This window comes from Vespa velutina, chromosome 25 (assembly GCF_912470025.1).
Source record: "Vespa velutina chromosome 25, iVesVel2.1, whole genome shotgun sequence".
In the NCBI taxonomy this organism is placed as follows: Eukaryota; Metazoa; Arthropoda; class Insecta; order Hymenoptera; family Vespidae; genus Vespa; species Vespa velutina.
Window position 1 is genome coordinate 1542138 of NC_062212.1, and position 14286 is coordinate 1556423.

The 14286-nt window shown below is 26.5% G+C and overlaps 3 protein-coding genes across 3 annotated transcripts; all 3 read left to right on the top strand.

Moving 5' to 3' along the window:
• The first annotated feature begins 1392 nt into the window (after window positions 1-1392).
• Window positions 1393-2052, top strand: LOC124957204. The gene is made up of 3 exons (XM_047514040.1): window positions 1393-1551; window positions 1668-1787; window positions 1906-2052. The coding sequence occupies exons 1-3, from the start codon at window positions 1393-1395 to the stop codon at window positions 2050-2052; spliced, it is 426 nt and encodes a 141-aa protein (XP_047369996.1).
• Window positions 2053-5625: 3573 nt separating this feature from the next.
• On the top strand, window positions 5626-7837 carry LOC124957205. Its single transcript, XM_047514041.1, has 7 exons — window positions 5626-5784; window positions 5905-6024; window positions 6146-6245; window positions 6339-6597; window positions 6692-6817; window positions 6940-7014; window positions 7666-7837. The coding sequence occupies exons 1-7, from the start codon at window positions 5626-5628 to the stop codon at window positions 7835-7837; spliced, it is 1011 nt and encodes a 336-aa protein (XP_047369997.1).
• A 1754-nt stretch (window positions 7838-9591) lies between these two features.
• LOC124957206 lies at window positions 9592-14166 on the top strand. The gene is made up of 6 exons (XM_047514043.1): window positions 9592-9803; window positions 9997-10116; window positions 10265-10382; window positions 11842-12100; window positions 12596-12636; window positions 14099-14166. Exons 1-6 carry the CDS (start codon window positions 9645-9647, stop codon window positions 14164-14166), a joined length of 765 nt encoding a protein of 254 aa, XP_047369999.1. The 5' UTR covers window positions 9592-9644.
• Window positions 14167-14286: the final 120 nt, after the last annotated feature.

Here is a 14286-nt window from a genome sequence, read left to right on the forward strand (position 1 = left end):
ATAGTAATCGATTATGTATTCTTTCGAAAATATATTATCATTGATTTTTATGTCAAAGGCATAAAATATTTCCAAGAATTCCTTTTTTAAAAAGTTATATTTACATTTCTACATATGTGTGTGTGCGTGAGTGTGTGTATTATTTATTATTTCGAATTTATAAGAAATTTTAATCTCTTCGTAATGACAAATAAATTTTTAACTTGATTAATTTAACAGAATATTTAATAGAAAATTGTTACGTTTAAATGAAATTTAAGAAAATGATTCTATATTACATATATATGTATTATACAGAATAAAAATAACATAAGTAAAATAATTTTGCTTTGTCATATTTTTTTAATTTGTAATAAGATTTTAATATATGAAAGAAATATACAAATACATAGACACGTGCGAACATACAATAATTTAGGTAAATATGCATGTATGTAATAGAAGAAATACGATCACAAATATATAGTCAATTATGAATAATTCCTTTTTTTCATCATTTCAATTAATTCCTTGCGATGAAAAAATATATCCTATAATAGAAGCATGAATCATCAAATATTACTTCAAAATAAATCATGAGGTAATTATTTTTTTTCATTACATGTTTATATTCTATTTGTGCAAATTTTTCTAATGGTGCAAATATAAAAAAAAAAAAAAAATATAAAAATATAGAAAGGAATATATTGCGAAGACGCAGTTGAAGGATTACATAAAAAGAAAGATTTTATCGATGGTCTTGAAAAATAAAAACATCTTTACACTGTCCGATATTCATCTTGAAATAGTTTAACTATTGTCCTGAATAAATTTTACGTTCAATCAAAAAGAACGATGGCCTGTTATTAGTGACACTGCTTATTTTTTTATCCGAACAAAGGAACAAATCTTGGATGGATATTAACGTTGAACGATCATTTTTTATTATACTTATTACTATACAAACGACAGAAATAAAATGCTAAAGCGTTAAATACTATCGCAGTTACATTTTTGTTGAAGTCCAGAACAGATCCATCACGTTCGAGTGACAGAAGTAAACTGCGAGAGACTGGGACGACAAGAAGGGATGGATTTGCAAGACGCATGCGCTTGCAAGAGAAGGGATGAAGTACTTTATAATGCAAAGTTGGAGTAAGAAAATGTAGTAATTGTTCGAGAAATGACACAGGTGTTTAATTGTATAATACTGGCTGAAAATGTGAGAATGGTATAGAACATTGTAAAATCTTTACGGATAGTATCGATTGCAAGACAATATCTGAATGTGTGCCTATCAAATTGAATTATTAAGAGATTGCTAGATAGGGGATGATTAGAATAGTTAATGATGTTAAGCGAATGTAGGGGACTGAAGGCAGTCGGTGTTAGGAAGTCAGATTAGACGGAAGTATGATTTGCAAAAAGGAAGACTTTGTTGACAACGAGTATTACGCTTACAATCTTATATTATTTAGACTCCTTGGATTATGGGATTATCAGACATCGTCATGGAAACTGATTTACGTTTCTTATATTAATATTTTCTTAATTATTGGATTATTTGAAGAGGTAAGAAAAACTTGATTGATACTAAATTATAATATATTTAACAATTGAATAATTTGAAAATGTCTTCTATATTCTTTGAATAAATATGAATAATATGAAAGATTTTGTATCTCTAGATTTATGTTCTATTTTCGTCAAAACGAAAAATAGGCATCTACGTTAAATTAATGGAAATTATTTTGCCTACTTTATGCTTCGGATGTTGTTATTACAATTTGCTCAGGAATGGTGCAATTGTCTGTATCTCATTGGAAAAACATATATCTGATTTTATTCTTTTTTTTGCAAATCATAGACGATAAATTCGCTTGCCGTTTTAAATAATAAATTTATAGTAATAAATGGAAATTTCAGATGAAGAAAATTCTTAATCGTATCAAATGCGACTGGGATAACATAACGAATCAACCGGAATTGGAGATATTGAAAAAATATGCCTATTTAAGCAGAAAGAGTACGGTTATAATAGCAAGTCAGGAAAATAACACAAACACACCATAAATGATTGTCCTATTCAAAATCTATTACGCATATTTTTATCTTTTAGTCTGTTTCTATCTGTATATTGCCATGTTGATGTTGCCATCTTCGTTAAGTAACTTTCAATATATTTTTGGTACAATAGATAGAACAGAATTGATGTTACCAATGCGTTTTGATTTTTATATGAAAAGTCAAATGCGTTACTATTTTCAACTTTCTCTTCAATGCCAAGATATATTCATCCTTTGCACTGTAGGAGTTGCAAACTATTCTATGTTTGTAGCAGTTATACAGCACGCTTGTGCACTATTTAATATCGTCGAGTAAGTAATCAATATAAGCGATATTTAATATTATGCAACAGCGAATATGTCAATTTGATATTTGTCAGCTTGTATTATAATTGATTTATTGTAGATTGAGGGTAAATGAAAGATTTAAAAAAGAACCAAATTATTTCTGCTGTGCCGATAATAATGCCGAATTGGCAAAGGAAAACGAGTGGATGATCGATATCATAGTATTTTATAATAACGCAAATGAGTTTGTATCCAATATTACACGTCTATTTATACGATTTTTTAATTATTTACGACGATTAATTATTATTTCAATCTGTCGATTGAAAGGTTTTAATTATTACGATATCTTCTTTTTCTTTTAAGATTTGTTAATTTGATTAAACTATTTTACGAGAAAGTGAATCTGTTCGAGATGTTATTGGCATCGATTTTTATCATGTTAGATTATTTTTATGTAAGATATTTCTTCTTCCCTTATTTTTTTTTTTTAAATAAAAATAATTCGTAACTTACAAATATATTCTCAGCTTTGATTAATAATCGATTAAGAATGAAATATTTGTTCTATAAGATATTTCAGGTACTTTCTTTCAAGTTAAATAGAATTGAAGAATTAACAAATATTTGTTACGTCGTCGCATCTCTATTCGTAATATATACTTACTTTTTTCTCGGACAAAAATTGATAAACAACAACAACAACGTATTTGCAACACTGTACGTATTTTTATTTGATTCGTATGAATTTTTCTAGCAGCCCGTAATGTTGTGCGATTTTTATTTCATCTTGAATATGTCTCATAACATTTACCTGTTATTTCATTAATTGGAGTGATACAAAATATGTTCATATATCTTCCAACAAATTTTCAGTGCATTTTCGATAAAGTACAATGACAACAAGTTTCGCATTTAATAAAATATCTCACGTGATTTTTGTCATTTGGCGAACAAAGTATGATAATGTTCTTCATATTTGATCAATCCGCACAAATTTATATACGAATTTAATATTATTATTTTTTTATTTTATCCTATCCTGTCTCATGAATATATGATTTATGTAAGATTAATTATTTTTTATTCCAGCTGTCAAATTCCGTTTTATTCGTTATCATTGAAAACCCAAAGAATGTTACTTTTTTTTTTAATGAAGGGCATGAGATTATACAATTTATCTATGGAGGGTGTAAAGGATATATCCCATGATCTGTTTGCCTCGGTAATTGATTTTGAAGACGTAAATATATGTAGTCTATGATTGACACCCAAGAGTTTATACTAATCGAAATATTTTTCAACAGTTAATGCGCTCGTCATTCTCTTTCGCTATGGTATTCTATAACATGCAATGATTTTAACTGTCGAAAACGACCTTATGGTGGTAAACTACTATGTATACTTTTGAAAATATAGTATCCTTGATTTTTAGGTGAAAGACATAAAATATTTCAAAGAATTCTTTTTTTCCAAAGTTATATTCATTTCTGCATGTATGCGTGGGTATGTGTATTAATTAATATTTAGAATCTATAAAAAATCTTAATTCCTTCGTAATGACAAATAAATTCGCAAATTGATTATTTCACTGAAATAATTTATAGATAAGAGTTTTGTTTATATAAAACTTTCAAAATTATTAATACTATATTAAATGTATGTACATATATGTATATATATTCATATATTATGGAGTACGTAGAGAAATAACAATAAGTGAAATAATTATGCTCAGAATCTTTTTTATATTTTCTAAGATTTTTATATATATTATATATTAAAGAAATAGTTTTTATTTTTAACATATATGAAGCAAATTTTTCTTCCAAATATTATATAATAATAATATATATATATACTAATAATATATAATATATATATATATATATATATATATATAAGCGATCTAATCTCTTTTCGATGTCCTGGTTCTTTTTTTTTATTTTTTTAGTTTACCAATAGTTGGGTAATATATTAATAATAAAATGAAGAAAATATTCAATATAATTTAATATAATTATTTAATAAAAATAATATAATTATTTAAAGAAAATATTTAATATAATTTAATATAAGGATTTAATAAAATTTTCCTTAAAGAAAAATAGAAAAAAAAAGAACAAAACAATTTGAAAAGTATCAATGAACCTAAAGTCTTGAAGAAATGATCTTCCTAAATAATATCCTGTACTAATCAAAATTCACCTTGAAATAATTTAACTATTGTCTTGATCAATTAATTCATAAAATGTAAAATATATATTAATAATATGTGTAGTATGCTTATGTATTTCTTGCTTACATATTTTCGAATTGCTTTTGTTCATATATAATAATCGATCAAGGATTGCACAAAATATTCATTATTTTATTCAATCATTGTGTATAAATGTAAACATGACTGTATATATACATACAATCATATTTACATTTATACACAATGATTGAATAAAATATATATATATATACACACAAACATAAGCGCACGCGATAATTTTGATCAATATGCATGTATATAATGACAATTATCACGATCGTGAACATATGGTTGATTATGAATAACTTTTCTTAGTCATCAAACATCTTTTTTTTCGTGATAAAAAAATATGACCTTTAACAGCTACACGAATCATTAAATATTACAATGTCATAATATATCAAGAAATATATGTCACAATAAATCAAGAAATAATCACTTTTTTCATTACCTTTTCTTTTTTTATTTATGGAAGATATAGAAGGCCACATATAGCGAAACAATAGCTGAGGAATTACATAAAAAACAAATTTTATGAATGGTCATGAAATCTTACTAAATATATGATCTTTATAAAAACACTTATTATCGTACAAATGATAAGAATATAACACTGACGCGTTAAACACTAACACATATTCTTTTTTGCTAATGTTCAGGATACGTCTGTTGCGTTCGAGTGAGAAAGTTAAACTGCTAGAGAATAGGATGGCAAAAAGGGGTAGATTCGCAAAGCGCATGCGCTTGCGAGAGAAGGGATGGAGTACTTTATAATGCAAAGTTGGGGTAAAAAAATGTAGTAATTGTTCGAGAAATGACACAGGTGTTTAATTGTATAATACTGGCTGACAATGGTATAGAACATTGTAAAATCTTTACGGATATTATCGATTGCAAGACAATATCTGAATGAGTCTATCAAATTGAATTATTAAGAGATTGTTAGATAGGGGATGATTAGAATAGTTAATGATGTTAAGCGAATGTAGGGGACAAGGCAGTCGGTGTTAGGAAGTCAGATTAGACGGAAGTATGATTTGCAAAAAGGAAGACTTTGTTGACAACGAGTATTACGCTTATAATCTTATATTATTTAGACTCCTTGGATTATGGGATTATCAGACATCGTCATGGAAACTGACTTACGTTTGTTATATTAATATTTTCTTAATTATTGGATTATCTGAAGAGGTAAGTTTCATAGACTTGATTAATACTCAATTATACTATATTTAACATATGAATAATTTAATAATGCCTTTTATTTTTTTTTATTAAATATGAATAATATGGAAGATTTTGTATCTTTAGATTTATGTACTATTTTCGTCAAAACGAAAAATAGGCATCTACGTTAAATTAATGGAAATTATTTTGCCTACTTTATGCTTTGGATGTTGTTATTACAATCTGCTCAGGAATGGTGCAATTGTCTGTATCTCATTGGAAAAGCATATATCTGATTTTATTTTTTTTTTTTTTGCAAATCATAGACGATAAATTCGCGTGCCGTTTTAAATAATAAATTTATAGTAATAAATGGAAATTTCAGATGAAGAAAATTCTTAATCGTATCAAATGCGACTGGGATAACATAACGAATCCACCGGAATTGGAGATATTGAAAAAATATGCCTATTTAAGCAGAAAGAGTACGGTTATAATAACAAGTCAGGAAAATAACACAAACACACCATAAATGATTGTCCTATTCAATATCTATTACGCATATTTTTATCTTTTAGTCTGTTTCTATCTGTATATTGTCATGTTGGTGTTCCCATCTTGGTTAAGTAACTTTCAATATATTTTCGGTGCAATAGATAGAACAGAATTGATGTTACCAATGCGTTTTGATTTTTATATGAAAAGTCAAATGCGTTACTATTTTCAACTTTCTCTTCAATGCCAAAATATATTCATCTTTTGCACTGTAGGAGTTGCAAACTATTCTATGTTTGTAGCAGTTATACAGCACGCTTGTGCACTATTTAATATCGTCGAGTAAGTAATCAATATAAGCGATATTTAATATTATGCAACAGCGAATATGTCAATTTGATATTTGTCAGCTTGTATTATAATTGATTTATTGTAGATTGAGGGTAAATGAAAGATTTAAAAAAGAACCAAATTATTTCTGCTGTGCCGATAATAATGCCGAATTGGCAAAGGAAAACGAGTGGATGATCGATATCATAGTATTTTATAATAACGCAAATGAGTTTGTATCCAATATTACACGTCTATTTATACGATTTTTTAATTATTTACGTCGATTAATTATTATTTCAATATGTCGATTGAAAGGTTTTAATTATTACGATATCTTCTTTTTCTTTTAAGATTTGTTAATTTGATTAAACTATTTTACGAGAAAGTGAATCTGTTCGAGGTATTATTGGCATCGATTTTTATCATGTTAGATTATTTTTATGTAAGACATTTCTTCATCCCTTTTTTTTTTTTTTTAAATAAAAATAATTCGTAACTTACAAATATATTCTCAGCTTTGATTAATAATCGATTAAGAATGAAATATTTGTTCTATAAGATATTTCAGGTACTTTCTTTCAAGTTAAATAGAATTGAAGAATTAACAAATATTTGTTACGTCGTCGCATCTCTATTCGTAATATATACTTACTTTTTTCTCGGACAAAAATTGATAAACAACAACAACAACGTATTTGCAACACTGTATGTATTTTTATTTGATTCGTATGAATTTTTCTAGCAGCCCGTAATGTTGTACGATTTTTATTTCATCTTGAATATGTCTCATAACATTTACCTGTTATGTCATTAATTGGAGTGATACAAAATATGTTCATATATCTTCCAACAAATTTTCAGTGCATTTTCGATAAAGTACAATGACAACAAGTTTCGCATTTAATAAAATATCTCACGTGATTTTTGTCATTTGGCGAAAAAAGTATAATAATGTTCTTCATATTTGATTAATCCGCACAAATTTATATACGAATTCAATATTATTATTTTTTTATTTTATCCTATCCTGTTTCATGAATATATGATTTATGTAAGATTAATTATTTTTTATTCCAGCTGTCAAATTCCGTTTTATTCGTTATCATTGAAAACCCAAAGAATGTTACTTTTTTTCTTAATGAAGGGCATGAGATTATACAATTTATCTGTGGAGGGTGTAAAGGATATATCCCATGATCTGTTTGCCTCGGTAATTGATTTTGAAGACGTAAATATATGTAGTCTATGATTGGCACCCAAGAGTTTATACTAATCGAAATATTTTTCAACAGTTAATGCGCTCGTCATTTTCTTTCGCTATGGTATTCTATAACATGCAATGATTTTAACTGTCGAAAACGACCTTATGGTGGTAAACTACTATGTATGCTTTTAAAAATATAGTAGCTTTGATTTTTAGGTGAAAGACATAAAATATGTCAAAGAACTCTTTTTTTACAATGTTATATTCACATTTCTGCATGTATGCGTGAGTATGTGTATTAATTAATACTTAGAATCTATAAAAAGACTTAATTTCTTCATAATGACAAATAAATTCGCAAATTGATTATTTCACTGAAATAATTAATAGATGAGATTTTGGTTTATATAAAAATTAAAAAATTATTAGTTCTATATTAAATGTATCTAAATAGATGTATATATATATATATATATATATATATATATATATATATTTATGTATTTATGCCTATTATTAATATAAGTATGCATAGTATTTAATACTTTGAATTTATAATAAATCTTAGTCTTTGGTAATAAATATAAATGTTCATATTAATTAATAAATTTATTTCAATATAATAATTAATAGAAAATTGTTTTGTTTAAATTAAACTTAATAAAATAATAACTTTATATTAAATATATATATATATATATTTATTTATTATATAGATATATATTAATTCAGTATAGTATATCATATTTATATATATGTATAATATTTTAATTATATATGCATGTATGTAATTTAAAAAAATATGATCATGAATATATAATGAATTATGAATTGGTCTATCATTCATGTGCTTTTTTTTTTTTAGAATTTTTTTGCAATAAAAAAAAGTATGACCTTTAACATTTGCATGTATCATCAAATATTATTTCATAATAAATCACGAATTTGTAATTGTTTTCTCGTTACTTTTTCTTTTTTTTTTTTTAATATAGGAAGATACATGGAAGAAAGATATATGGCAAAGAAACAAAGTTGATGGATCAGAAAAAAGAAAAAAAGAAAAAAAAAAGAAAAAGAAAACAAAAATATGTATATGAATTGTCTTGAAATTTTGCGAAAAATATAATCTTAAGAAAAATATCTTTGCACTTTCCGATATTCCATCTGGAAATAGTTTAACTATTATCCTAAATAATTCTTTAATTCTTTCGTTTAATCAAAAAAAAAAAAAAAAAAAAAAAAAAAAAAAAAAAAAAAAAAAAAAAAAAAAAAAAAAGAAAAAGAAACGTTGTTCTGTTTTTAACGACTCACCCTCTGTTTATTTTTTTTTCCCCACTTTTTTTTAATCACCCTTTTCATTATCGTACAAATGATAAGATCAAAAGACGTTGTTCAATTAAATCATTAAAATTGATTTTATTTTATTGAATTCGAGGACACGTCCGTCACGTTCGAGTGACAAAATTAAACTGCGTAAGAATGGAACAGTAAAGAGGGGGTTGGTAACGCAAAGCGCATGCGCCTGCGAGAGAAGGGATGAAGTACTTTAAAATGCAAAGCTTGTGGGATGGGGGTGGGTGGGGGGGTGGATAAGAAAATGAAGTAATTGTCGAGGAATAATGACAGACGTTTCATTATAATAATACTGATCGATAATGTAAGAAAGTTATGGAACATTGTAAAAGTTTTATGGTTAATATCGATTTTCGATACAATTATATGGACATTTCTATGAAAATAAATTGTTAAGAGTTTATTATGTAGGGTGGATGATTAGAATAGTTAATGACATTGGAAAAATATAAGGGGTATTGATGTTAGTCGATGTTAGAAAGTCAAATGAGAAGGAAGTATGATTCTGAAAGAGAAGGATTTCGTCGACAACGAGTATTACATTTACAATCGTTTATTATTTAAAATTCTTGGATTATGGGAATATCGAATGTCGTTTAAACAATTGATTTATGTTTGTTTCATCGTTATTATGATAATCCTTGGGATATTTCAACACGTATGTTTTCTTCGATCTATTCGTAACTTCTTTTTTTTTTTTTTTTTTAATCAATTCATATAGTTCTTTTATTCTTCCGGTTTTTTTTTTTTTTGGAACGAATAATTCGACAAGCTCGACAAGCATTGTTCATTCAAATATAAATAATTAATTGAACGGATGATTTTTATTTTTTTTTTCTCGTTATCCATAGATTTACACGCTTTACACGGCAGATGGAAAAATAAAAACAATCGCTAAGCTATTGGAAATAACATTGCCAACTTTATGCTTTGGATCTTGCTATTACAATTTATTATCGAACGGCGCAATTGTTTGTATTACTGTTAAAAATATTGTTTCTCTCTTCCTTTTTTTTTTTTTTTTCTTTTCTTTCTTTCTTCGTCTTCTTTCCATAATAAAGAAACACTCTCGTTTATTGTAATATTCGTCGATTACGAATGTTTATATACGAATTTCAGATGAGAGAAGTTCTTTATCGTATCAAATGCGATTGGGACGTTCTTGCCAATAAACCGGAGTTGATGATTCTAAAAAGATACGGTCACATTAGCAGAGTTCGTACGATTGCAATCGCTAGTACGGCTTGAAATAAATCATGTTTTAAATGTTCGATATATATGTATATATATATATATATATATATTGAGTGGTTCGGAAAGTAATTTCATTTTTTTCCCGACAGAGAATTTAATTGTATTTTTTTTGCACCTAACTTCACACTTAGGCCGCATAATCATTATATGTTTTGAGAGTTGATATAGCAAGGTTTATGTGTGTGAAAAAGTCCAATTGATTCTACGCAGTAGTTTTTGGTTGGTGCCCTTTTAAATATGGAGAGCAATAAGTAGCATTTTCGTCATATTTTACTTTTTTACTATAGAAAAGATAAAAATGTTGTTCAAGCCAGAAAGAAATTAAACGATGTGTATGGAGAAGATGTATTGCCAGTACGCCAGTGCCAGAACTGGTTTGCAAAATTTCAATCCGACAAATTTGATGTTGAAGATGCACCAAGTTCTGGAAGGCCGGTTGAAGCTGATAAAGACACGATAAAGGCATTAGTTGACGCAAAATGGCGAATAACAACATGTGAGATCAGTGAGAGATTAAATTTATCAAATTCAACTGTTTATGACCACTTGAAAGGCCTGGATTCAACCTCGAAGCTCGATATGGTGGTTCCTCATGTTCTTATGGAGAGAAATTTGTGTCGTCGCGTTGACGTCCGTGATTCGCTTCTGAAACGTTACGAAAATGATTCATTTTTGAAGCGTATCATTACTGGGGACGAAAAATGGGTTGTACATAACAATGTCTAACGCAAGAGATCATGGAGCAAAAAAGATGAACCGGATCAAAGCATTTCCAAAGCCAATATCCATCGAAAAAAGGTGATGCTGTCTGTTTGGTAGGATTTTAAAGGAATCGTTTTTTTTTTGAGATTTTACCAGATAACACAATAATTAATTCGGAAGTCTACTGTCATCAGCTGGACAAACTGAATGATGCGCTTCAACAGAAAAGGCTAGAATTAATCAGCAGAAAAGGTATAATGTTCCTCGAAGATAATGCGAGATCTCATACAAGTTTGGTCTCACGTCAAAAGCTTTTACAGCTTGAATGGGATACAATGCTATACCCACCATATTCTCTAGATCTGGCATCTTCGGATTATTATTTGTTCCGGTCACTGCAAAATTTTTTAAACGGTAAAACCTTCACTTCAAATGAGGAGGTCAAAAACCACCTCGATCAGTTTTTTGCCTGCAAAGACCAAAAATTTTATGAGCGTGGAATCATGCTACTATCAGAAAGATGGTAAAAGATATTGGATCAGAATGGCCAATATATAATTTAATAAAATATTTGTTCATTATACGAAAATTGTCTTTCGTTTTCACGAAGAAAAAAAAAAAACGAAATTACTTTCCGAACAACCCATTATATATATATATAAAGAAAAAAAAAAAAACAAGAAAGAAAAAGGCGTAAAAATATTCATTGTAAATCATAATCGATACTTTTATTATTTCAGTTTGGTTTAATCTTTATATAGCATTTTTGATATTACCATCCTTGTTAAAGATTTTTCAATATATCATTGGTCGGATAAATGAAAATGAATTAATATTACCACTTCGTATTGATTATTTTTTGAAAAATCAAATCAATTATTTCTTGGGTATATCCATACAATATATGATTATTGTTCTCGTAGGAATTATAGGAATTGCTAATTATTCAATGTACATAGCTGTTATACAGCATGCTTATGCTCTTTTGAACATCGTCGTGTGAGTTATCGTTAAAATTACAATTAAAATATTATAAATTAGAAAAATTATTAATTGTTATAATATTTGACAAGCGATTGTCCTATGGGTTTTTCTTTATTTTTCGCAATTTTTTTTTTTCCTTTTTTTTTTTTGTTCTTTTTTTTTTTTCTTTTTTTTTTTTATAGATGGAGAATTGACGAGAAATTTAAATACAATCGACATAATATTTATTATGTTAAAAATAATATCGAATTAACCGACGAAAAGGAATGGTTAATTAATATCATCAAATTCTACGATAAAACGATCGAGTTTGTATACAATTTTTATATTTTTCATATTTATTTAATTAACATTTAGAAATAATTAATATCAATAATATCAATAATACGTTTTATCTCTTTTTTTCTTTTCGTTTTCCTCTTTTTCTTTTTTTTTTTTTTTTCCCCACTTCTTTTTCAAGATTCATCGATTTAATAAAATTATTTTACGGAACGCTTCATCTGTTCGAAGGTTTATTGGCGTTCGTTTTTGTCGTGATAGATTACTTTTACGTAAGCAGAAAAAAAACAAGGAAACAAAAAAAGAGAAAAAAAAAAGGGGAAAAAATATTTTTCTAAAACAAATACGAAAGAAAAGAGAAAAGAAAAAGAAAAAGAAAAAAAAGAGAAAAAAAAAAAAATAAAAAAAAAAAAGAATAGATGTTACACTTACGAGCTTATTAATCGTATAACGAATAGTCGTAACATTGGATGAGAAATTTGCTGTGGTTTGTTTAATTTCTTCGTTCTTTCTTTTTTTCTCTTCTCCTTTTCTTTCTTCTTCTTTTCGTTTTCTTCTTTTCTTCTTCTTCTTTTTTTTCTTTTTTTTCTTTTTTTTTCTTTTTTCTTTTTTTTTTTTTTCCAGGTACTCCAAATATTATCCCTTCAGCTGAGCAAAACCGAAGAATTGACGATTTTTTGTTACGTCGTTTCATCATTTTCTGTAATATATATTTACTTTTATCTTGGACAAAAATTAATGGATCACAACGACAATGTATTCATAGGATTGTAAGTATTGTTACAATCATTAGATGAATAATAATTACGAATCATAATTACGTTCTATTGTTTTGATAACGTATTGATTTTAATTGTCACATTAACAATGAAAAATGATAAAAATATATGGAAAATTTAATGATTGACATCAACGATTAGATTATTCATTTAAATTGATTGAATTTATTTCTTATATAATAATTCTCTTTAAAATGAAAACATTTGATTAATAATCGTTTACTTTGGCGAAAATAAGAATTAATTATTATTGACATTTTTCTTTGTTCTTTTTTTTTTTTTTAATTTTTTTTTTTTTTTTTTTTTTTAATAATTTTTAATATCATTAAGATTATATATGTAATGTCCATTGTACGTCATTAGATGGAAAAGATAAAGAATTAAATGATACGGATGAAGTTCTTTTTTCTTTTTTGTTTTTGTTTTTTTTTTTTTTTTTCGTTCTTTTTTTTTTCCGATAAATTTTAGCCGCGAAATGACATAAAAACAAGTGCCGCAAGTTACTTAATCGAATCGATATCTCGAATAGAACCATTTTTCTTTCTTTTTCCTTTTTTTTTTTCTTTTTTTTCTTTTTTTTTTTGTTTTTTCTTTCGTTTCGATTCGCACGAGCTCACGTAATAATTCAACAATTATTATTTCAATACTTTTACGAAGGAATATAATAATATTAATTTTTTTTTCTTTTTCTTTTTTTTTTCCTTCTCTTTTTAGCTGTCAAATACCATTTTATTCGTTGTCATTGAAATCACAAAAAATATTACTCTTTTTGATAATGAAGAGCATGAGGCCGTGCAATCTATCATGGAAGGGAACGATAATAATATCCAATGAATTATTTGTCTCGGTAATAAAATTGTTTATTTATTTAAATTTATATATATATATATATATGGGGTACCATGATTGTCATTAAACAGATTTATAATAATTGAAATGTTTATTAATATAATAGTTAATACGGATGTCATTTTCTTTGGCCACGGTATTCAACAATCTTCAATAAATTTATTCGAGGATTAAGATCGACGTTTATATAGTGTCGTGGAAATTAATTATTAATTCTTGTTATCGATTAATCAAATATTAATTGTATGGAAAAATTCTTTTTTTCTTAAAAAAAATAAAAACGTATAAAAAAAA